The sequence below is a fragment of the Dipteris shenzhenensis genome, chromosome 24, assembly GCF_047967505.1.
Source record: "Dipteris shenzhenensis isolate YYH24624 ecotype China chromosome 24, Dip_SZ_1.0, whole genome shotgun sequence".
Taxonomy (NCBI): Eukaryota; Viridiplantae; Streptophyta; class Polypodiopsida; order Gleicheniales; family Dipteridaceae; genus Dipteris; species Dipteris shenzhenensis.
Genome location: NC_141619.1, coordinates 11546017 through 11572808, shown reverse-complemented (window position 1 = coordinate 11572808; position 26792 = coordinate 11546017). Strand labels below are relative to the sequence as shown.

General features: G+C 42.8%; 2 protein-coding genes across 2 annotated transcripts in view; both read right to left on the bottom strand.

Moving 5' to 3' along the window:
- Window positions 1-14248, bottom strand: part of LOC147886222 (uncharacterized) — a 21998-nt gene extending 7750 nt beyond the window's left edge. Inside the window, exons 1-4 of the mRNA XM_087395068.1 lie at window positions 14207-14248; window positions 5045-5094; window positions 4895-4967; window positions 4665-4794 (exon numbers count right to left, since the gene is read on the bottom strand). Of these exons, the coding sequence (XP_087251194.1) occupies window positions 4665-4794; window positions 4895-4967; window positions 5045-5093 (252 nt within the window). The 5' untranslated portion in view covers window position 5094; window positions 14207-14248. The remainder of the gene's footprint in view (window positions 1-4664; window positions 4795-4894; window positions 4968-5044; window positions 5095-14206) is intronic.
- A 3040-nt stretch (window positions 14249-17288) lies between these two features.
- On the bottom strand, window positions 17289-18142 carry LOC147886221 (uncharacterized). Its single transcript, XM_087395812.1, has one exon. It carries the CDS (start codon window positions 18037-18039, stop codon window positions 17437-17439), a length of 603 nt encoding a protein of 200 aa, XP_087251938.1. The 5' UTR covers window positions 18040-18142; the 3' UTR covers window positions 17289-17436.
- Window positions 18143-26792: the final 8650 nt, after the last annotated feature.

Below are 26792 nucleotides of genomic sequence, written 5' to 3'. Positions count from 1 at the left end.
TTCTCTCTCCTCCCTCTCTCTCTCCTCTCTCTCCCTCCCTCTCTCTCTCGCTCTCCTCCCTCTCTCTCTATCTCTCTCCTCTCTCTCTCTCTCTCATCGCCACGGCTGTCCTCTTGATGCCACCACATGTGTTTTGGGCGCCCTAGCCTGTGTGCAGTGCTGCTACTGCTCCAACGAACACGTGTCGCAGTGCCCTCCTAACCTCCGTCCTCCGAACCATCTCCGAACCTCTATCCTTCTCCCTCCAAACGTCCAAATAACTGCCACGTAGGTAGGGCAACACGTGTCAGCCTCTTGTGCCTCTCACCCTTCTTAAGAAATAGTATAGATATAGATATAGAAGGTAGCCAGGTCCAACATCGGCCACTTTGTATTTGTGAAAATGCTCCTCTGATAGTAGGAAAATTGCAACCCGGCATTGTTTAGTAGCCTAAAAGAGGAGATCGGAGAACCCTACCCCTTTCAGCAAAGAGTTTGGGCGCTTGTCGAAAAACAGGTAGTAGCGGTGTCTTTCCAAATCCTCGCACAACTTTTCGCGGAGTCTTTCTGGCGCCCACTATGACTTAGAGATATCTTGTGCTTTGGCAACAACTCGGCTTGGGCCTGCATGCGACGGTTCAACTAGCTCCTTCTTCACAAAAGGCAGATAGAGAGGAAGCTAGGGAGAGGGACAGATTTTGAGCCGACCTGTAGAAAAAAAAATGGAGATGAGAGGGGGTTTGACTTACCATTTTGTAGTTGCCATAGCTGACAAAGAAGAAGAAGAAGAAGAAGAAGCACCCATTGTATTGATCGTAGCCATGGCTTTCAATTCACTCATTGGAAGCAGAGAAGAAGAGAGGAGACAATGAGACTAGAGCAACAGAGAGGAGCAAGCTCCTCTGAGGCTGGTGAGGGAGAAAAGGAACAAGGTGAATGAATTCATCAACCTGCCCTTTGGAGCAGCTAAATTGGCTTTTATGATTGGCAACATTGGAGAGAGATGGTCGTCGTGGAGGACAAAACTCTGGAGGTGAAAAGTCTGAGAACTTCTCCCAGAACACCCAGTCCACATGTTACAATCCTTAAATGCTTCATGCAAGCGGGGCTCATAAGATTAGTTGACAATAGAAGCCTTCCCACCAGAGTCCTCCTCCACCTCTTCAATAAGTAAAGCAAGAAAATGTGAATCACCCATTTAGAGAACAAAGACGCTACACCGTGCATCACATCGGTTGGTAAGGCTTGGAAAATAAAGAAAATGCCTCAACAATCTAAGCCATACCCAATTGCAACAAATTGTTCTAAGTGGTGGACGGCGCTGGGGAGCCGGCGAATCTGAATATTCTTCCTGATCGCCAGTATTTACAAGCAGCAAGACAATAGCAATGAAGGTGAATCGGTGGGATTATAGACCCGAGCAAACACCAATTAGCGCCGTTCTGCAAAATGGTGTAGTTCTGGTGTGGCAACAGGAGGGAAAACTCTAGGTTGGATGGGGAAGGATGCAAGCCTTGAGCTATGGCGCTAGGAGGAGGACAAGGAAGGCCAAGAATGAAGAGAGGGATGAAGCCCAAACGACAAAAACAAGGTTATTTTTTACAGCGCCCCCCCTCAAGTGGGCCTCACAAAAAACACAATTGGACGTATTAAAAACATTTCACCATTTTTAATAGGGGAACAATATGGAATGATGGCGCACATTGAATACAAATGACACTTGGACGAATCAACGCTTTTCTCACACTTCCAAGCACACCAATAATTAGACAAAATATTTTACCTTTCAGCCAAAAAATTTAGTATGCTTTTGCATTGAGTGATGAGTGTGCTAGCATCCAAATCAACGGCAGAGGTGGCTCAATGAGAGCTTAAACTTGCTCCTATGTTGCCTACCATAAAAATCAACAAACAACGATTGCAAAGGTATTTCATAACCACATTTAAACAAGGTGAATTTCTTCAATGGGCCTGCCCTTTTGAAGATACAAGTAACGTGATCCGTCTACGACGGGCTAGTGACCCGCTCCGTCGGGTCTCAAGATGCTAAAATGTCTGAAACTAGCAATATATTCTAACCAAAAAAAATGTCTATGACATAGTACTTCAAAATATTACATCCGAAAGTAAAACCAGAGAACTCATTGATATGTCCAAATACACATCCCCATACAATGTCATAACTAAACATACAAAATCTACAATAGACACACAAACATCCCTAAAGGGAAAAGTCTGCGGCCATGTACTATAGGGAAAAGCTTGCGTCAACCATGTACTCCACATCCACCATGTCCAAAAAAATAATTCTGTATGACAGAGTAGTTCAAAATATCACATCCAAAAGTGTAGACAGATGTCTGAACATGCAATAGCTACATCAAAGAACTGATTGATATATCCAAATACACAGCCGCAAATAAAGTCATAACTGAACATACAAAATCTACAATAGACGCACAAACATCCCTAAGGGAAAAGTCTACGGCCATGTACTGCACGGAAAAGCTTGCGACGGCCATTCACTCCACGTCCACCATGTCCACCGCGTCCACCACGGCTACGAACATACAAACGAAGTACCAGCATCACATAGAAAGATAATTGAGGAACTATAATTATTGAGCCATAAAACTTTTATACATGTATGTTGGTAAAACCCAACTCATTCTTTAGAGTACTTACTCAGACGCAAAGGGCTGTCAACAATGCTCACATAGGTGTACGTGTAGTCCCCATTTTGCCCTCGATAGAAAAAATCGTGTCTCCTCATGTCGAATGGGAGTTTAAGGTTGGTCGGAATGAATGTTATCCTTCGAATAAACGTTCTATCACTAGCATTGGTACCAGTAATGATTTCAGCTTCTAACACTTTCGTGTGAAACTCTTTCAAAATACATATCCACAAACAAAGTCATAACTGAACATACAAAATCTACAATAGACACACAAACATCCCTAAAGGGAAAAGTCTGCGGCCATGTACTATAGTGAAAAAGCCTGCACCGACCATGTACTCCACATCTGCCATGTCCAAAAAAAAATTTCTCTATGACAGAGTACTTCAAAAATATCACATCCAAAAGTGCAATCACATGTCTGAACATGCAATAGCTACATCAAACAACTGATTGATATATATCCAAATACACAGCCGCAAATAAAGTCATAACTGAACATACAAAATCTACAACAAACACACAAACATCCCTAAGGGAAAAGTCTACGGCCATGTACTGTAGGGAAAAGCCTGCGACATTCGCCACATCCACCATGGCTATGAAAATACAACGGGGTACCAACAATCGTATCTGGGCCAGCATCACACAAAAAGATAATTTGGGAACTATAATTATTGAGCCGGCAATCTAGAACAGTGTAATATCCCAAATGGACTCATCCATCCAAACGATTATGGGCGTGGAGTTTCATTAGAAACCTTGAATCACGAACAATCCTAAAAGACAAACAATACCATGTTTTCCCACTCACATATAATCGAAAAAAAACCTTTTGTTTTAACAAAAAAATAAAGCAACAAACAATGTACATGATTCTTACCCAAGGTAGCTCTCGAGCTCAAGCAAATCCAACAACAGTTGCATGCTCTCCAGAGATCCCCAGCCCGCAGGATCTGCAATTTTCTAAAAGTGAGTGACTATACCATTAAACATGTCAACATAAAACATGGTTGTCAAGCAACTATGTATCGTGCACCTGTGCTCCTGTCGTCTCCTCATGTCGAATGGAAGTTTAAGGTTGGTCGGAATGAATGTTATCCTTCGAATAAACATTGTATCACCAGCATTGGTACCAATAATGATTTCACCTTCTAACACTTTCGTGTGAAACTCTTTCGAGTAACCTGACCCGTCTACGATGGGCTAGCGACCCGCTCTGCTGGGTCTTAAGATGCTAAAATGTCTGAATCCAGCAACATACTCTAACCAAAAAAAATATCTATGACATAGTACTTCAAAATATTACATCCAAAAGTGAAACCAGAGAACTCATTGATATGTCCAAATACACATCTATATACAAAAATCATAACTGAACATACAAAATCTACAGTAGACACACAAACATCCCTAAAGGGAAAAGTCTGCGGCCATGAACTATAGGGAAAAGCCTGTGCCGGCCATGTACTCCACATCCGCCACGTCCAAAATAAACTTCTCTATGACATAGTACTTCAAAAAATATCACATCCAAAACTGCAGTCACATGTCTGAACATGCAATAGCTACATCAAAGAACTGATTGATATATCCAAATACACAACCGCAAAATAAAGTCATAACTGAACATACAAAATCTACAATACACACACAAACATCCCTAAGGGAAAAGTCTGCGGCCATGTACTGCAGGGAAAAGCCTGCGATGGCCACTCATTGTACATCCACCACGTCCGCCACGTCCACCGCGGCGGACGTGGTGGACGGAGTACCAACAATCGTATCTGGACCAGCATCACATAGAAAGATAATTTAGGAACTATAATTATTGAGCCATAAAATTTTTATATATGTATGTTGGTAAAACCCAACTCATTCTTTAGAGTACTTACTCAGACGCAAAGGGCTGTCAACAATGCTGAGAAAGGTATACGTGTAGTCCCCATTTTGCCCTCGATAGAAAATTCGTGTCTGCACACATTCATAGTATCCTAGCCAGCGAACAGTGATGGTCTGTGGTCCATCACCCCTATGAAGCCGGCAAGCCAGGACAACGTAATATCCCAAATGGACTCGTCCATCCAAAGGATTGTGGACGTGGAGATTCATTAGAAACCTTGAATCAGGAATACTCCTAAAAGACAAACAATAGCATGTTTTCCCACTCAAATATAATCCAAAAAAACTTTTGTTTTAACAAAAATAAAGCATTAAACAATGTACACAGTTCTTACCCAAGGTAGCTCTCCAGCTCAAGCAAATCCAACAACAGTTGCGCGCTCTCCAGAGATCCCCAGCCCGCAGGATCTACAATTTTCTAAAAAGTGAGTGACTATACTATTAAATGTGTCAACATAAAACATGGTTGTCAAGCAACTATGTACCTTGCACCTGTGCTCTTGTTTCGGTGACAAACGTGAATTGCCTAGACATCCTATCACATTGCAAAAAAAGAATGAACATGTCAATCTACATATACTGAAAAAAAACAATAGGCTTTGAAGAGAAAATAGCCTCTAGTGTATTACAAACCCATAACTCAAATGAAAAATGAAATCCAAACATTATCAAGGACAAAGTCATGAAATATTACGTCTCACTCTATCTTTGTATAAATAGCCAACATTCCCAAAGACCTATGATAGTTGGAATATTGAAAGAACTTAAAAAAAGCTATACAAAGATTACCGAAATGAAGATTTTTCACCCAAGAAAGTCTGAGGAGGGCTTGAAAGAGCAATGTCATACTCCTAGGCTCTTGCTGTTGCCAATTGCAAAACTTCCTTGTACACAACATTTGTGGTAGAAGTATTATCCATCTCCTCACCCCTGGCATCAGATGCACCTTGCGAAATGAAAACCTTAACAGCGTTTGATGCTCGGATACGTGAAAATGCCACATATAATTGGCCATGACTAAATACCGGTGTCGCCAAGTACAGCCCCAAAACTGACAATGTTTGACCCTGTGACTTATTGATTGTCATGCCAAATGCCAATCGGATAGGAAATTGCTGTCTCCTCATGTCGAATGGAAATTTAAGGTTGGTCGGAATGAATGTTATCCTTGGAATAAACGTTCTATCACCAGCATTGTTACCAGTAATGATTTCAGCTTCTAACACTTTTGTGTGAAACTCTTTGCATATCAACCGTGTCCCATTGCACAAACCCTGGCGAGGATTCAAATTACGCAACAAAATTATAGGAGCATTCCTTTTCAAAACCAACCGATGCGGGAGATATCCACCACCAAGATCAAGACTGTTCAAATACTCGACTGCAAACAAAAAGGAATCTCCCCCTAAGTTGTCCACTGAGTCTGCACTTAGGTACTCCCTTTCCTCACCGGGCATTGCCTTCAATGCCATAGCATTAATTGCATCAACCTCGGTGTTTCGAGGTGCAAGAATAGCGCGCTCTCGAAAGTATGTTGCACAGTCCAAAACAGTTGCAAGCCCTCGATACACCCATCCAATGAGGCCTTCCATGGACTTTGTCTCTAAAAGCATATGTGATGGAATCACAACAGTATCTTCTTTTGTACATCTATTTATCCCATTGCCAATGTCCAGAACCCATTGCATGAACTCTTGCTTAGCACAATTATCACATTCTGAAGGACCCGCATATTTTGCATCAACTTCAATATTGTAGTATGACCCCAAATCCTTGAGTGGCATAAGGTAGCATTGATAATGTCCTCTCATCCTGCCTTTGGAAGAACTGGCAAGACTTGCCTAAAATCCCCCCCCAACAATACCACCTTCCCACCAAAAAGTTGCTCATTGGACATGATATCTCGTAAAGTTCTGTCTAGTGCCTCGAAAGCAAACCGGTGAGTCATGGGTGCCTCATCCCATATTATTAGCCTAGCCATCTTCAAAACATCTGCGAGTTGACTATTAACCTTAATATTGCAACTGCTAGTACCATCCAGCTCCAACGGTATCTTGAACCGTGAGTGTGCCGTGCGTCCATTGGCTAGTAGCAATGCAGCAATCCCAGAAGATGCACATGCCAAAGTGATGAGCCCCTCCCCACGCAATCGAGAGAGCAAGCAATTGTAGAGAAAGGTCTTTCCAGACCCTCCTATACCATCGAGAAAAAAGACCTCACCACCATCTCCATAGACCCTTGCCAAAATCCGATCGAATGCAGCACGTTGACAGTGATTCAAGGACATTTCCATTTGCTGGGCAATCTGTGCTTCTTTCACACAATCAAACATTCTTTCTTCTTGCAATAAGCCATTTCCAGCTTCTAACAAAGATGTTCTATCTACAACAGGCATTCCGTCAAACTCAGCCAACCTTCACCCATGTTGTTGAAGAATGTGCTCCAAGTGCAATACAGCCTTCTTTATTGCTAGTTCACGATGACCAATTAAATTCCCCATACTTGATTCCAATATATTAAAAAAATCATCCGAAAGCTCAAGGGAAAATTTTTCCCACAAAAGTCGAGGAGACGTTGGCTCACAAAAAACCAATATTGTCACAAATAGGTGTCTCAGTTGTGCACTATTTTGATAAAACACAGCCTCTTGCATACACAAACCATTCATCATCACTCTCCAACAATCCCCGTGCTATGCATGTTGCCTTGAAAGTAGGGTACACTTGGCTGTCAAAAGTACGTAGGTCATCAAAGGACTTGCATCCCGTGCACACATTAAGAAGCATACGCATGAAGTAGAGCTCACTAGCTGAGGGAGAAATATTGTACATCCGACCTATGGTATTCCCCTTTTGTCTTCTAGTCCACCGCTTATTGGTTTTGTTCCAAACCAACTTGTCTAGCAAGTCACCATACAGCAAGTTGCTTGCGTCAGATTGCAACTGATTATAAGTGAACCATTCTGTGAGGGTGGTCTTTTGATTTTGTTCCCTGCCTACAACATTTTGCAAATCATCATCATCTCTAAAGATGACATTATTGCGCATTGGAAGATGAACCTGCAATCTTTGCACATCGGGTTTTTCATAGTGCGTGGCATACTCATAAATCCGCCAACATGCTTCTGATGCTGACACGTAACGTGCATCTAAGTAACTACTAATCTCATCAATGCCAACATCAACTATGTTGTGCAAATGCCCTTGCTCTCCTGCATTATTTGCCTGCATCTTGATAATGGCTCTATCATGACCTTTATACACATATTTATACAAATACTTAACTGCAGTGATTGTGGAGCATATTTCAACATTTATATGTGCCTTGTACTTCACGGAGAGGAAAGGATAAAATGGCACAATCCAACGATTATCAATCACACCCCCTTTCACTTGTATCTTTCTACCATCATCACGACACATGTAAACTGGATAGCCATCATTGCCAACAGTAGTCGTCTGTGAGAATCCACGTGGATAATGACGAATGCATTTTCCATCAACCATGCAAGCTGCAGATGGATTTAGTGCATCACACGGACCATGGACATTACACTGCACAATAATATCATGCAACTCTGGGAACATAGCCTTATCTGGCAACTCTGCACACACTAATCGGTCATAGTGACCGATCTCCACGGGTTTGAAACCACTTTCTAATATCAACAATATATGTGAGTGTGGCAGACCTCTCTTTTGAAACTCTATGACACTCACATATCCAGCCACCTTCCCAAACAAATTATGTTTTGTAATTGACTGCATCATGTCCTTATGCTTTTGAAAAAACACACGGGCTGTCAAATCTGGACGGTCTTGCGCAGTTTGCCCCGACAACAATGCTATAGATATTTCAGGCCATTTGGGATTACAGGAGAATGTTATGAATAAATCATGTTTGCCCCTTTTTCTGACAATTGCCATAGCATCTTGGTATAGCTGACACATATACCGAGGCCCTCCCGTAAAAGAAGAAGGCAACACCACCCTACGCCCTATAGCATTGCCAAGCACAGTACGTGTCCCATCAGCTGTATTCACCATGTCCATCAACCCTTGATAGACTTTAGTGCATAGGGAAGCTTGGTTGTTTCGTATCCACACCAACCTGGACTCTTCCATGCTACTGTAGGCATCAACCATGTATTGCTGCAACAATCTACCCCCACGCAAAAGACATGCATTTGTATCATATCTCACTTACAAACGATATGCGTAGTATTGTCTCTGGGTGACACAACTCTGTCCACGTATCTCGTGCAATGGTGTGTGATTAGGAACATCACTATATGGGATATATGAATGCCAACCATCTTCCCCCCGAGGGAACAAAAGAACGTACATGAGAGGCATGTATGATCGGTGCAAATTAGATATTCTACGCACAAACCCATTGCGGCTAAAAATCTGAATGTCCCGATTTCCAATATCGAAGTCATCCCCTTGTCCTGGCATGATTGCAGCAACCTCGCTAGACATAGGAGCCAAAAGCTGCCTTGAGGTGGAGCGACTCTCACAAATAACCATCCTCAGGTTTGTATGTGGATTTGTTCTTAGCACTTGCCCAATAGCCATCAATGCACTGGCATATGGATTGCACTCGTGCATCATCCTCTGCAACAACTCCAAAATGCCTGGATCCAAACCAGGCATCCCATGTAAACGGTGTTCTAGTTCATGATCAGTGTCATACAGGTACAACTGTGCAAAACGTGGCATCCCTTGCCTAGCCTCATCAGGCAATAAATTTCCAATCCGATGATACACACTACCATGGACCCGAAAGTTTTGTATACCCCCATTCCCATGGAACATTTGATCAATATGAGCTCCCAATGAAACAAATGCCATGGCACTATTATAAGCCCTAATGTTTTTCTTAAATAGTTTTCTTCTAGCATCATGTCCGTGCAATAGAACTCTCAAAATCTCTGGTGGTTCTTCTAACGGCAACAATGACACACGACCAACTTTGCAACAGTGCTTGCCCACAACTTGATGCATATGCATTCGCGTCTCTTATTTCCACAGTTGAGCTTGGCAAAAGGTGCATGTATGATCCATGGATCCAAGTGCATAAACAGAAGGAGCATTGAAGACCAGTGGATACAAAGAAGGATGCTCTACATTTTCCCTTAACGGAAAAGTATGCAAGATAGAGAGGCTCCCCCCTGCACCCAAAATCACAGCCCTGTTGTGAACAACACGCCTTCGGGCTCTTAAATGAGTAGCATCCCTGCTTGCATCCATTTGAGTAGTTGTACATACTACTGGAGCAGGTTCATGCTCATTACGTACTATTGGTGAAGTATGGAGGTCCATTGTATTTTCAACAGTGCATGCTACATTACTGTGCCCATGCATTTGATTCTGTTCTCTGCTTCTAGCAACTTGTGTTCTCGACCTTGTTCTTTGTATAGCATAAACACGACGGGCCGCCCGCATTGAATCCATTTGAGTAGTTGTACCTATTACTGGAGCATGTTCATGCTCATTATCTACAGTTGGTAAAGTATTGACGTCCATTGTATTTTCGACAATGCACGCTACATTACTGTGCCCATACATTTGGTCCTGTTGTCTGCGAAGGCCGTCTTCTACATCCATAGATTCCACAGCCACCCTCACGCTTCTAACTCCTTGTGTTTTCGACCTTGTTCTTTTTATAGCATAACTACGACAGGCCGCCCGTGTTGAATCCATTTGAGTAGGTGTACCTATCACTGAAGCATGTTGATGCACTCTACCTACTGTTACTGAAGTATTGAGGTCCATTGTATTTTCAGCCATAATGCACGCTACATTACTGCATCCATGTGTCTGATTATGTTGACTGCAAACTCCTACTTCTACACCCATAGATTCCATAGCCACCCTCATTCTTCTAGCACCTTGTGTTTTAGACCTTGTTCTTTGTATAGCATAAGCACGACGAGCCGCCCGCGTTGAATCCAACAATCTTCTCCTATGAGAACGTATTGAATGTAGCCTCTCTTCTATTTGTCTTGCCATCTTCTATATCCACTCAACCAACTACATAAATATATATTCCTCAAAGGGAAAAATAGCTTAATCAAAAAACTTATGCATCATCCCTAACCATGACAAAATTGATGGATCTCAACAAATGTGCCCTAGGAAGAAAATAATTTAGAAAAGCAAGAAGCAAGGTTAATTAGCAAAGCCATCCCTTTCCCATCTATCTAAAATTGAGAGCGGACCATCTATGCATTGAACTCATAGTGTCCCATGACCAAGTTTCAGTGTCTCACTATCTTTGGTAAGAGTAATGCTCATATTTTTTCAACATGTGAGCAAAATACAATACCATATGTGCAACCATCATTTGAAACATAAAAACCAAAGCTAACATATCTAAAAAAACTCAAAGTTGACCACCTCAAAAAAGTATAAGCATTGCATCAGCATTTATGCGAATACATGATTCAAAAAAATCACAAATATTTGAGTATATCTTAAATAAAACAAAAATGGGAACGAACGATAGGCAATTCAAATATTGAATTAAATTAGCTTCCATTGCCATATATACGTCAAATGAAAGCAACTCAACTACATGAATCCCATAGAAGCATTTGGGATTCCAATACAAAAAGTGACATAAAAGTCTCAGGAGTCAAACTTGTCTTGCCAAATAACATAAGGGCAACCCAAGTACATGAATCCCATAGAAGCATTTAGGATTCCAGTACAAAAGGTGACACAAAAGTCTCAGGAGTCAAACTTGTCTTGCCAAATAACATAAGGACAACCCAAGTACATGAATCCCATAGAAGCATTTGGGATTCTAGTACAAAAAGTGACATAAAAGTCTCAGGACTCTCTTAATTGTCACGGGTTGCGACCTGCTCTAGTTTACGGCTCATCCTGGTCATCAAAGCAGTTAGCCTATTTAAACCAACTTTGAACATTGACACCTCAGTGGACAGCAGCTGAACTTGTTCTTTGAGCTTATCAACTTTGTAGTCTACACCCATTCTCACATACAACTGCCCCTTCTCCACCTCTCCCCAAAATCTGCTGCATCCATTGATTAGAGTCCTTAACGCTATTCTCAATTTGAGAAATCCTTGCAATGACAGTTCCAGGCAATTCTGCCATGCCCTGCGCTATTACTGCAGCACCATCTGAATGGACTTCTCCCCACAAGGAGCCCAAATATCGTGTGTTCATGGCACATGCATCCTTATTATTCTCGCACATGGCTTGAATGGACTTTAAAAGATTGTAATGACTTGAATGCTCAGTTGCATGGGTTGAAGCTCTCCCCCTTGTAAGTCGTTTCATTATATTAGCAGTGCGACATTCGCGGCTAGACTTAAAATGCTTTGAAGGCAACTTGGGACCGTGATTTGCTCCATGGGTTGAAGTCTCGGCCCTTGCAAAAACTTGATTTATCACATGAAGGCTATCTGGCTCAGGAAAAGATGACAACACAATGTCAGAAACTGCAGAGCCCTCCACCCTTGCAGCTCGCTTTATTGCTCGAAGGCTTTGTCGCCCATGGAAACCCGAGTCCCCAAGATTTGAAACAACAGTAGAAGCCATTTCTGGAGCTGCATCCATAATAAAATACAAAAACCTTTTCAGGTATGTATTGGCTCAATTGTATAATTGGATCACATAGATTCCATAGAATAAACATGAGCAGAAATCAATTGGCATAGGAGGTAGATACCCAAAGATTGTAGCCCATCTCCTCTCAACAAAGAATTTGGAATCAAGTTAGATGGATTGAGATATTTGTGAATGAGCTGCTCTTGCCAAGCACTCGTGCAAATATTTTCCGATTCAAAGGCGGTAAGTTGCTTAGAGTGACCAAGGATATGGTGGTAGGAAGTAGAAATCATAAGACATATCAAAAGGAGAAATTGACATGGAGGGCACATGGCCCTAGCGTCTATTTCAAAAATCAAATCCCCCTAACCTCCCCTTGCCATGCATTCTAGCCTCCTCTACCCAACCCTAAATCTGAGACCTTAGTCCTATGATCATCACCAAGAAATCTTACTGCAATCTTATTGCCTACTCATGAAGGTGTATCCAACCACATCATGGACTTATTTCACTTCTGTCCACCATTATATTTTGCTCTGTGTGTGTGTGTGTGTGTCTGTGTGTGTGTGTAGCCCCATCTATCATCCAATCGTCTCACCTCTCGGAGCTTAGTTCTCATGGCTATAAAGCACATGACGTGAAACACACTTAATCCTTTACTCTCCTTGAGAAGCAAGGCTAACTTTTGAAAGAGGTTAGATTAGACCACTTAGGGAAGAGGATGCTGGCTTATCTCTAGACATACTGCCAGCTCGATGCTCCTAAGAAAAATACAAATACCTTTAATGATTACTGGTCCAAACACATCATGGCCTTGTCTTATTTCACTTCTGGCCTACCATCATATTTTTTCGTCCCCCCCCCCCTCTCTCTCTCTCTCTCTCTCTCTCTCTCTCTCTCTCTCTCTCGGTGTAGCCCCACCTATCGTCCAATCGCCTCACGTCTCAAGCTTACTTCTCATGGCTATAGTCCACATGACATGAAACATATTTGATGCTTTACTCTCATTGAGAAGCAAGGCTAGCTTCTCAAAACGAAGGTTAGATTAGATCACTTAGGGTAGAGGGTGCAAGCTTATCTCTAGACATATTGCCAGGTCATGAAAATGCTCCTACGAAAGATACAATCACATTTAATGATTACTGATATACAATTGCCTCACCTCTGGAGGTTACTTCTCATGGGTATAATGCACATGACATGAAACATACATAATCCTTTACTCTCCTCGAGAGGTTGATTAGATCACTTAAGGTCCAACCACATCATCGCCTTGTCTCTAACTAATGTGTCCTAAGGAAGCAAAGAATTCATGAAATGGTTTCAATGATTTTGAAAATGTAGCTTGTCTTAAACGATGCAAACACACACACACACACACACACAACGTATCCTAAGGAAGCAAAGAATTCCAAATAGAAAGCAAAGTCAATTGAAAAGCAAGGCTAGCTTCTCAAAAATGAAGGTTAGATTAGATCACTTAGGATAGACAGTGCAAGCTTATCTCTAGACATATTGCCAGGTCATCAAGATGCCCATATGAAAGATACAATTACATTTAATGATTATTGGTCCAACCCCATCATCACCTTGTCTCTAACTAATATACTAACTTAATTCACTTCTGTCCACCATTATATTTTCCCTCTCTCTCTCTCTCCCTCTCTCTCTCTCTCTCTCTCTCTCTCTCGCCTCCATAATCTTTTAGTTCTTCTGTCTCAATAATATAATCATCTAGAAACTATAAGATCATAATGGTTTGGATGATTTTAAAAATGTAGCTTCTAAGTTTCTCTCTCTCTCTCTCTCTCTCTCTCTCTCTCTCTCTCTCTCTCTCTCTCTCTCTCTCTCTCCTCCATTATCTTTTTGAAAAAAAATGGTTCTTAGTTCAATTTTCCCCTCCCAAGAATCTAAGCGTCCACGAATTACGATCAGAATGGTTTCATGAATGTAACAGAGAATTCATGAATTATCAGATCGGAATGGTTTCAATGATTTTGAAAATGTTTAAGATGCAAACACACACACACACACACAATGTCAATTGGAAAAAAAGTGATCACCTACCTGGATAAACAAAAGTTGTGGAGAGAAGCTAGTGCTAGTCCAACAATAAATTGAAGCACCTGCAAGAAAAACAACCCCAAAAAAAAGTAAAGCTAAGCGAACTGTACATCTCTCTCTCTCTCTCTCTCTCTCTCTCTCTCTCTCTCTCTCTCTCATAGAAATACGTAATGACATACACCCCCATGTATAAATTAAGCTTTTGGGCCGATGATGCTCAGTTACGTCTCAAAGTGGATGTTTGAAGTGATTTTTGTTATGTGCTAGAGGAGCATGCGATGAGGCAAGGAAGGGAAGGCAATAGATAGAAGATAGATGCTCAACGGCGCTCGTGTAACTATACATCTCTCTCTCTCTCTCTCTCTCTCTCTCTCTCTCTCTCTCTCTCTCTCTCATAGAAATACCATAGCTAGAGACTCGAGAGACAGGGGAGGGGGGGGGGAGGGTTTATCAAATGACTAACGACACTATCTCTCGAAATGCACATCTCAACACACACACACACACACACAAAAAACCCGTAGCTAGAGGTGTTAACACATACACATACACACACACACACAATTGATTAGATATGCATATAGCTTGTAAGGATTACAAAACTATCTCTCGAAATGCACATCTCAACACACACACACACAACACACACACACACATACACGCGCACACAACACACACACACACACATACACGTGCACACACACACACACAATTGATTAGATATACATATAGCTTGTAAGGATTATAATCATTATGTTTTTACATTTGTGTGTGAATGTGAGCGCCATGCAAGATTTGTGAATGAGAGAGAGAGAGAGAGAGGGGGGGGCGAGGGGTTTATCAAATGACTAATGCCACTGCCTCTGGAAATGTGTATCTCAACACACACACACACACAAAACCATAGCTAGAGAGAGAGAGAGAGAGAGAGAGAGAGAGAGAGAGAGAGGGGGGGAGGGGGGAGGGGAAGGGTTTATCAAATGACTAATGACACTATCTCTCCAAATGCACATCTCAACTCACACACACAAAAAAAAAACCCGTAGCTAGAGGTGTTAACACATACACACATAATCTCTCTCTATCTCTCTAAAAATGGCACGTACACTTCTATGCATGCTATAGATAGAGGCTAGAGGCACAAAAATACACATTAAAAAAACTCGTAGCTAGACGTGTTAACACATACACACACACACACAATACACACACACACACATACACGCGCACACATACACACACACACAATTGATTAGATATACATATAGCTTGTAAGGATTACAAAACTTCACATGCCACTATCTCCCAAAATGCACGTAAGATTGGCACCAGCATGTACCCTAACTTAAGGAATATGCTAAAATCAGTTAATTAGTTGAAGGGAAAGGAGGGTGTAGCATATGTGTCTACATGCAAGGTTGCACGATGGCGATTGATTGACCTATAGCAGGGTGCACACTACCTCTTTTCCTTCAGGAAAATCTCTCCTTGCTTGCTCAACTCTACCTTCTTTCGTTCCTCCATTATCTTCATTTTCTTTCATCTCCTTTCCTTAGATATTCATGCCCTTTCATCTTCCCCTAGCATCGATCAACCCCTACACCTCTCTTTCTCTCCCTCTCTCAAAACCACATATAAAAATTCTATAAACCTTGCCCCCCCTCTCTCTCTCTCTCTCCCTCTCTCACAAAAACACAAAAGCGCACACACACACACACACACACATACACACACACAAACACACACTCTCTCTTTCACACACACATATAATCTCTCTCTCTCTCTCTCTCTCTCTCTCTCTCTCTCTCTCTCTCTCTCTCTCTCTCTCTCTCTCTCTACTGGGCATGCTTAAAAACTGTCTTGAGGGATGATCCAATGCAAGAGAAAGATAAGTGGAAGAGGGGGGGGGGGAGAGAGAGAGAGAGAGAGAGAGAAAGAGATTGCAACACGTCCACTATCTCTCGGAATGCAAAATAAACTCGCCTGGAGGTCGAGATATGGAGCTGCTGGACGTCAAGATCTGGAGCTATCAAGAACTGCTGCAGGTGGCGACTGGAGGTCGAGATATGGAGTCTGGAGGTCGAGATATGGAGCTGCTGCACGTCGAGATCGGGAGCTGATCAAGAACTCCTGGAGGTGGCGACTGCAGGTCCAGATATGGAGCTCCTGGAGGTCGAGGTCGTGATCGAAATGGAGTTGGCGATCCAAAACGAAAGGTGGCGCAGGTCGAGATTTGGAGCAGGTCGAGATATGGAGGTCGAGGTAGATAGTATAGAAGGTCGAGGTCGAGGTAGATAGTATAGAAGGTCGAGGTCGAGGTAGATAGTATAGAAGCTGGGAGCTGCTGGAGGTGGCGATATAGAAACGGAAGGTGGCGCAGGTCGAGGAGCTTGAGCGGCGATCGAACTGGAAGGTGGCGCAGGTCGAGGAGCTTGAGCGACGATCGAACTGGGAGCTGCTGGAGGCGATCAAAACGGAAGGCGCAGGCACAGGTCGAGTATAGTGATATGGATATGGAAGGTGGCGAAGACGAACGACGGCGGGAGACGAACGATGGAGACTGCAGCAGTCATGGCGATTCATGGCGTGACGGCTCCGCTCCAAAAAGCATTAACGCTCCCAGCTCCCTCCCAGCTCGACACGTGGCTCTCTCCCAGCTCCCGACACATGGCTCCAAGTTCGGTCTCTCCCTCCATAATAGATAGTATAGATGTAAGGATTTCTCTCGAATTAAATTAATGAGCATGGACTCTAACTCAATCTTGACAAATATGGACTGTCACTTAGCTGCCCCACGCAACAGGAACTGCAATTTAACTCAGTCTTGACAAATATGGACTGTCAGTTAGCTGCCCCACGCAACAGAAACTGCAATTCACAACAGCACTTCACATGCACACTTGGCCCAAATCTCCACGAAAAACCAATGGCCCAATGGAGCTCAATAAAATGGTAATTAAATAAAACAACTACGCAATTTGAATTCTTAGGAGTGGATTCGTTACTATGACCTTCCCCTACGAGGGCAGGCCAAATATAACACGGCAGAGTACAAAAGAAGAAAGAGCTTACATCTTCAAGTATCAATTCACATATACATCGTCAAAAATTAGTATTTGTAGGCGAAAGAGCTACAGCTGGAAGATTGCCAAAGTGGCTTAGAGATGTGTGAGTTTGAGAGGTACAGTCCAAAAATACGCTATTACTTGTGGCGATAGCTGAAAGGTATTTTCTTACAGGGCGAAATGGTATGTGCAAGTCGTGTTCTGCACCGACTGAGTAGCTAGCGAGACGATCAAGTTGCAGTAAGAAGTCGTTCGCGCATGGTGCTTGAAAATTTTCAATACAGTCACTCTGCCAGAGACTTCCACAGAAGTAGAGATCGGGAAACTTTTGTTCCCTAAATCTGTTGCAAAATTTGGATTCGAAAGCACCCGATCAGCGATGACAGTCAAAACTGCCGTCATGTTCTTCCTTTCCATGGCCCCTATCTGTCCAGCGGGAAGAGGGACCTCGCCCACCTGTGTACCGTGGTAGAACATATAAGACGTGGCGTTGGTGTACGCGAAGCTAGCGTGGTTGGGGTTATAAACAGTGAGATTGAGATCCAAAGTAAGATCGAAAGAGTAATTGAATGCAGGAAAGTTGAAGTTCGCAGAAAAATGTTCCAAGAGGTGGTTGACGGTAGTGACGGGGGGTTTGGGCCTGAAGACGGTGAAGGCGAGGATGATGCAAACGATGAAGAAAATGAGGACAAGGGCGCAGGAGACAGCACAACAGGTGGCCAGAGATGGGCGCCTTGTGGATGGGCCAGAGAAGCTCTTTGTTGGTGCCATGGATATCTCCGATGTTCGCTAGTAAGGAGATGCTCGCTATTATGGGGGAAGGGGAGGGGGGTCAAGTGGAAGGGAGAGTACGTTGGTTGCTAGCCTTGCTCCCTCACTTCCATCGCCCCCTTGCTCTTATCAAGTGCTTGCGTGTCCTGAATTTATACCCAATACCCATGAACTTACCCAGGCACGTGCTTGCGTTTTGCATGTCTGGCATTTATCAAGCTCCCCAGACACGCAAAACGCTTGATATATCATCTGAGCCGTCTGATTAGTTGCCTCTATATTAAACTAAAAGAACTAGGAGCAACTCATCGTGAAACTAAACTGTCCATCTAGTTACATATAGGCAACATTTCGGGCAACTAAACTAACCATCTAGTTAGCCTGATGAGCAAATTTCACATAAAGGCAACTCAGCAAAACCATAGACTACCTTTAACCAGATAATGACACATACTCACATAGAACATAGCACAAATTGGTGGACAAAGTTCGCTCCTCCACCACTGAGATTACACACTCTTTATTATGTTCATACTAGCTTTTTTATTTTTTAGCTCCTTTGGTGACCTTGAATAACCTTCATGGTCCCCAATACATTACGCACCAAAGCTTGCTAGCATAGAATACATTTCATATGCTTGTGTACTTTTTTGCGCTATTTGTAATAATGCTCTGTATTCTCCTAATCCCACCTTAAAAGGAATGCAATTTTTGAAACGTTTGTTAACTATTGTAATGTCAATTGGGGGTTTTAAAATGAGAAAAGTTTGTAAGGTCTATAAAGATTGCAGGGTTTATAAAATGGGTCAGCAGGTCGTGAAAGTGGAGAGCTAGTCTCCTTTAATTAAGGGATAAGGGTTGAGAAGCTTAGTCTAGGATTTTAAGAATTGAAAGAGTAGATCGAGGGGAGCTAAGGGTTTTAGAAGTGGATTGGAAATAGGAGATAAGGTTTGGAGCCATTAAAACTTTGGAGATGTGGGAGAGAGAGGGACCGATGGAGAAAGAGGGAGTCAAATAGGGTCATTTGCAAGGGATAGAGGGAAGGGGTGCAAGGGTTTAGGATAGGATGCAAGAGTTATAGGGCTAGAACATCAATGTTTGTTTTTTTGGAGACCCGCCTTGAAAAGGAGTGCCTAAGTGGTCTATCCTACCCCTAAGAAATGATAGCCTAAAATGGGTGACTGTGCTTTAAACTTCATGGATAGAATTAGCCATAACTTCATAAAATTCTTATTTTGATGCATGTAACTTTACTCGATAGTACAAAACACATGATAAATATATAAAATCAAATCTTGCCATTTGATTTCATATGAAATATGCTTGAATTTGGATTTGTCAATCAAAAGAGATAGGTTGCCAAAGTTTGGTTGTTTTTTGTGATAAAATAGATTTTTCAAAGAAAAAAAAGAATGCAATGGTCGCCAATATTTTTCTCTCAAACCCAAATCAGCACCTAATTCTTACCTTTTTTTTCCATAAAAAAGACTCTTATTAAGTATGAACAAAAAGACTCTTATTTTTCCAAAAAAAAGACTCTTATCAAGAATGAACAAAACCATGATATTAGAGCTCAAGGTAGAAATACATCATAAAGAGCATGAGAAACAAAAGAATGCTAGTGGGCAAATTAACTGCTCATCAGAGAGTGCAAGAAAAGAACCAAGGTGGAGGCTAAAAGTACCACCTCAGCCCTATAATGGTCTTTGAGAAAAATAGGGAGACACTCTGAGGAAAACATTCCTCTTGGCTGAGGCGCCCACATGCTCACCAAAATGGAGTGTGTGCACTACTTTTCCAAATGCTAGCTAATCTGTGTGAGAAGTTGATCTGGGAGCTTTTTGCAATTCGACCTCCAAATATGCCACATTGAAATTATCATTGGAATCTTCCAAAATGTATCCATTGAGGCATGTGGAGGTTTGTAAGGAGAGTGTGGCACATCCACTAGAGAGCGTGACTCAATGAAATGTCGTCAAACCAAGTCATGCCTCTCATAAAAGGCCTGAGGCCGCAAAAGAGAGAGGCAAGCCATTGAGCCCTACATCATGAAGAAGGGGAAGGAACAAAGGTGCTCAAAAGATTAGCAATCCCATTCGAGATAGTCCTTGCCTATCGATAATCCCATATGCAATGTTGAATGGACTCCAAGGCAACAAGGACAAGTAGGTGCTACCCCAAACCTAGACCTCTATTGGTTTAGTGCAATTTCTCCGTGAATAGAAAGCCAAAAGAAAAGAGTCATTTTTCTATTCTTGTGGGATTTCTATAGTATTTTCTAAAAGGACTTCTGCAAATTAGCATAAATCTAAAATTTCTCCCAATCAGAACTTAGAAGCTCTAATGGGCTTCCATCCCTTAAGGCGAGCTACAACTTCCTGGCATTACTAACCATGTAGCAAAAGAAGGGGAGGTTCTTCTCTCGATTCCCTACATCATCCATTCCCTCTCCTTGGGGTCCCAGTTTTCCTGTATCGTTGATCCCACTTTGCCATACTATAACACAAACACTACTATTATGGGCTACGAGTGGTCCTTGAGATGGGCAACCAAGGCACAGGGAAGTAGCAAGCTAAGGGTGTCCACTTTTTGTTCACTCCCCAATCCTTAGGAGGTGGAAAAACAAGCTTTTTAGCACACAAAAATGCAAATCTCACCTACTTCCCTATGGATCTAGTCTTTGAAGTTTTCAGACACAACATCACACATGCTATTGTACACACAATCGTATAGTCTGATCGAAAATTCGATGCACACACAAAAAATTTCTTTGTGTCACACAACATGGTTCCAAGGCGGTCACACCTTTGTCATGAACAGAGAGTGTCATATCAAATTCTAAATTTCTCACTCATTTTAGATTAAATGTTATTGAAACTTTGTAGGTGGTCTCTTTACATTATGTAGAGCTTAACTTGATTTATTGGTAATTTTTTGAATGACTTATCTAATTATAAATAATTATTTATAATAAATAAAGTCATAAAATACATGCATTTTAGTAGCACATCACATTTTTTTAGTATTTTGAATAATTAAGCAAATCCAATTCGGTGGAAGGTTAGTAGGCACATAAGGGTGTGTGGTTGAATCATCAAGTCCCAAATCCAATGGTTAGATTTAGGAAGATTGAAGTTTAATTTTTACTTTTACTCCTCAGAGGATCAACAAAGAATATTAAAAATAAATCTAGAGAGATCAACAAAGAATATTAAAAATAAATCTAGTAATTCTCAAACATGACCAAACATTTCAAAAATGTCAATATTTTTAGTCCTCTGCATGATGAATAAGAGGAAAAAATTTTGGTTAAATTTAAGTAAGGGAAACGTACGATATGGCCTCCAAGAGTGAAATCTCCCTTTTGTGGGGGGAAAAAGGGCCACCCAAGCCTAATACCAAGACAAGGTAGGCTTGGTATTAGGCTTGGTGAGGTAGGCTAGGAGCATCACCGACCCTAGTGGCAAGCCTTTGGAGTGTGCATGCTGCCCATGCGGAAGGCTGAGTCATCTATTTTTGCCTTGCAACCATGCCACGTTGTTAGACCGCATGGTGCCATGTCATCAAGGAGATGTGACATCACTCCTTGCCATGTCACCTTACATTGCCACATGTGCTGCCACATCAGCCACATGTGCCACCTCATCTTTACACATCATGGGAACTCTTGGAGCCATGTCATCACACCTTGCCACCTTGGCATACCTCGTCAACCTTGCCACGTCACCAATCCCTCCACCTCAATTTGCCATGTCAATCTACCACCTCATGAATGCCAACTCATCATGCCACATCACATTTCCACATCATGGAAGAGACTCATATATTCCACACCATATTGCCACATCATGACCATGCATGGTGCCACATCAGCCACATGTATGCACATCATGATCATGGCGAGCCACATCATCAACATGCATGGTAAGTTATACATGCATGTGATTTGAGCACGATGTGCGCGAGGCATAGAATACCTCGATCGAGGTTTATGACCGTGATGTGCGAGGCATAGAATACCTCGATCGAGGTTTATGACCTGTGTGAGGCATAGAATACCTCGATCGAGGTATATGACCGCGAGACATAGAGTACCTCGATCGAGGTTTATGACCTGCGTGAGGCATTGAATACCTCGATCGAGGTATATGACCTAGGTATAGCATACCACGATCGATGTATTTGGAGGTACAAAACTGGAATAAAATCAAACGATGCAAATATTTGAAATTAACGTTGGATTCCAGCCAATTAGTTTCAATCTTAGCACCTTCTCCACCAATAATAATCAAAAGCAATCTAAGAGCAATCTAGTGGATGAGTTGAGGCTCTCTATAAGACACCACGTTTTGGTTCATTTCACCCATTCTTGCCTCCCCATCACTTTGTCACACCTTCCATCCTACTTTCATTGAGAATGGGTTCTCAAAGCCGTAGAGCTAGTAGACGTGAAAGATGTAGGAACCCCCCCCCCAAATCTCATTGACGAGGAGCGCAAGCGGAAGGCTCGTGAGATCGTGAGCACAAGAGAGCCTCTAGAGCTAGAGCTCGCAATGCCACCACCGATCCACCTCCACCTCTACATCCCACCTCCACCTCCACCTCCACCCCCACCTCCATTGTCCCCCCCTCCACATCCTCATCCGCTCCCCTACCTCCAGCCTCCGCCCTTCCCCTAGCCACCTACATTTTGGCCTCCACCTCTACCTCTTCCCCCTCCACCCTCCCCCCTCCCCCTCCCCCTCCCCCCCTTCCCCTTGGCGCCTCCCTTCCCCCCTCCACCCTACCATCTCCTATTGATCCCCTTGCCCCACCTTGCAGCAGCAGTGTTGCTTCACGACGTGACTTGCCGAAGTCCACTATCCATCGTCGTACTAGCAAGATTGTGTAGTCTTTTTTTAGTGACCTCACGCCAGCTTCGCAGTGTGCTCTTCTCATGTCCCTGATTGATCACCCTGACTTGGTAAAGTGTAGGAGGCTTGCTGGTCTTGGTGCACGTAGAGATAGGGTTGTATGTAGCGAGGTCCTTAGCAGTGTTCGACGTTCCTATGCTTCTATTAAGCATAGGAACTCCAGTGATGCCTTGGCAGCACGTCGTGCTATTGTGGCTGCCATTAGTAGACCTCATATGACAGGCCATGTGCGTACCACTTCACGTCTTCTTCAGATTGCACCGTGCACATTGCGAGCAAGCAGAGCAGGCATGATTAGGAGGCAGAGTCTAGAGGATAGTGAGACTGATGCTCTTTGGGCTTTGAGTGGTTGTGCACCTCACAACGATCGATTGTTGGATGATTCCACTAGGTCCTTCATACAATAGTTTTGGGAAAAGCATTACAAAGCATCCCCGGTGTTCAAGAAGGCATTGCGGAAGAGGGTGTTACGCGGTGTGTACATTGAGCATGGTGCATGTTTTTTGGAGTGTACCCAGACTGAGTTGTACACTCAGTTTGTAGAGGCGCACCCGGAGTTCAGGATTGGGCAGAGGTCATTTGAGCGATGCAGGCCATGGTTTGTGCGATGCTCTCAGGAGCGTGACACATGCTGTTGTCGCTACCATGTGGATTTTGGATTGATGTATGACGTATTCCGTTCCCTTGATGGTCATAGGGGAGTGGTTCCTACTAGCCCTCGCGACTTCATTCATTCCATATTGTGTACACGAGATGGCAATGCTTTATTCCACTCCCTTGATTGTGTGGAAGGCAGGTGTACTTTGTGTGGTGACTTTGCTAGAGTGCCACGAGTTGCACTAGATACTTGTGATGTGCAGATGGTTCGTTCGCAGCAGTATGAGTACAGTACCTTGACATTAGATGGTGGTGCACAGTCGAGGAGGTTGCAGCTTGTGGGGAAGGAGACACCACGTGTTGTATTCATTGACAGTTTTTGAGGGAAGCTGTACCGCTACATACGCCACTCGCACACTGCGAAGTGGGAGGATCGTCAGTTCTGTGCATGTTTGAGGACATTTCCTATAGGGGTGGTTGTCTCAATGGTGGACTTTGCAGAGAATTATACCTTTGCACCACAACATGAGATCCAATCGGAGTATTATTTCTCCGAACAGGTGACGTGTGATTGAGTTATTGGTTTTTTTATGGCCTCATTATATTGAATTATTTCAATAGTCATATTTTTTTCAATGCCATATTGCAGGTTGCTATATTTGTGCACATTAGCTATCGTCATGCACAGGCTCATGTGGATGGCATTGATAGCACCATGGACTACAGGCGTCATTGTGTGAGAGTATCACTTCTACATTAGTGATGATTGATCGCATGATGCCCATTTTGTGCAGCATTGCTTCACTTTGCATGATAGTTTCTTGAGGGATCATGATGTCACATGGTAGCGTCTGGTCAGATGGCTGTGGTGGTCAGTTCAAATCTGCTAGATAGTTTTATTGGTTCTGCAGATGGCACCGTGAGACAGGCAGTCCGATCACATGGAGCTACTTCGAGACAGGGCACGGTAAGGGAGAGCACGATGGTGCAGGTGCTTGCATGAAGCGTGCTTTGCGTCGATACCAGTTGCGTTAAAGTGCCGATTGCTTCAAGGATGCACATGATGTGGTGCGGTGGTGCAGCCAGCACTTATCCACTAGTGCTATCTTCTCGTTTCAGTCGCGTGACGATAGGGTGGTGAGCCGGTATTTTTGGTGCGTGGACATTGGGAGTCTTGATCGGTCTAGGCCTTTTGATTGTCGTTCAGTGTCTGGCACTCTTGATTTCCATTCCATCAGGAGCATAGGTGAGTCTCACCCCGCGATCTTTTCTCGACGGTTTGCATGTTTTTGCTCTGCATGCATTGATGATGATTGGGGAGGGTGCTCCATGATACCATGGGCCGATCCATGGGCACGGCGAGTGCTTTCTCCCTTCCAGCCTTGGGAGGAGGTACATGATGATCAGGATGCGGGATTCAGTTCCTCTAGAGATTATGACCAGCTTACAGATATTTTGCGTATTGGTGATATCTTCGTAGTTATTGCTTCGGAGGGCAATGAGGAGGGTGTGGATTATTACTTGTTGCGATGCTCTATGGTGAAGAGTATGCTGAATTAGGATACAGTGGATGGGCATGGGATGCACTTCAATGCTCATAGCATGATCGTAGGTGGCCACTATTTTCAGCATATACAGAGGCGTGGTCGCTATATTGAGTTCCAGGAGTACATGGCGGATCAGGAGGCATACATGTATTCTCATCTTGTTGTTGTGATCAAGATTACTTTGAGTCGTGTTCGCACTCGCAAGGCGACATCCACTCCATGATGGCGCCTTGCAGTGGCAGATCACGAGAGCATACTTGCAACTATTAGCATGAGAGCCGATCCTGAGGAGTAGCACATTACATATCATATTTTTTGGGATCATCAGTTGATCAGATTGATTTTTATTGGGTATCACTAGTTGATTACATATTTTTGTATTCGATATGTATAGGCTCACTGTGTGACCGTACCATTGTAATTTTCATGGACTCATATTTTGTATTTCACTATGATGGTTTTATACACGTTCATACACATCATTGTATTAGATTCTATTTTATACATGATGTCCGTTGTCTTCTCAATGGGATTTGTTGTTTTTGTAAAACAAAAAATTGTTTATTAGTAGTAATGTTGTAATTGTGTTTTGTGCTTTAGGACATTTTAAAAATGTGACTAAGAAAATTCGTGCACGTACTAACGAAATACGCGTGTGGACTTATCGGTTGGTCCCTACTAGCATGACTATGTATGAAAAATGGCACACGTACTAACCAAATACGCATGTGGACTTATCTATTGGGGATGAAACTTCGCATGGCTCTTAGGCTACCCTAGACATACATCCACACAAGATTTCATCTCCAATTGATTTGGTATGCGCCACGTGGAAGGTATAATGTGTACATTTTTACAATCCCTACTAGCATGACTACGTATGAAAAATGGCGCACGTATCAACCAAATACGCATGTGGACTTATCTATTGGGGATGAAACTTCGCATGGCTCTTAGGCTACCCTAGACATACATCCACGCAAGATTTTGTCTCCAACTGATTTGGTATGCGCCACGTGGAAGGTATAATGTGTACATTTTTACAATCCTTACTAGCACGACTACGTATGAAAAATGGTGCATGTACTAACCAAATAGGCATGTGGACTTATCTGTTGGGGATTAAACTTTGCATGGCTCTTAGGCTACCCTAGACGTATATCCACGCAAGATTTGGTCTCCAACTGATTTGGTATGCGCCACGTGGAAGGTATAATACGTACATTTTTACAATCCCTACTAGCACGACTACGTATGAAAAATGGCGCACGTAATAACGAAATACGCATGTGGACTTATCTATTAGGGATTAAACTTTGCACGTCTCTTAGGCTACCCTAGACGTACATCCACGCAAGATTTGGTCTCCAACTGATTTGGTATGCGCCACGTGGAAGGTATAATGCGTACATTTTTACAATCCCTACTAGCACGACAAAACCCTAAACCCTAAAAAGCCCTAAACCCTAAACCCTGTTGGGGATGAAACTTCACACGGATCTTAGGCTACCCTAGACGTACATCCACGCAAGATTTGGTCTCCAACTGATTTGGTATGTGCCACATGGAAGGTATAATGCGTACATTTTTGCAAGCACTCCCTACGAGTGACTACGTATGAAAAATGGCGCACGTACTAACCAAATATGCATGTGGACTTATCTGTTGAAGATTAAACTTTGCACGGCTCTTAGGC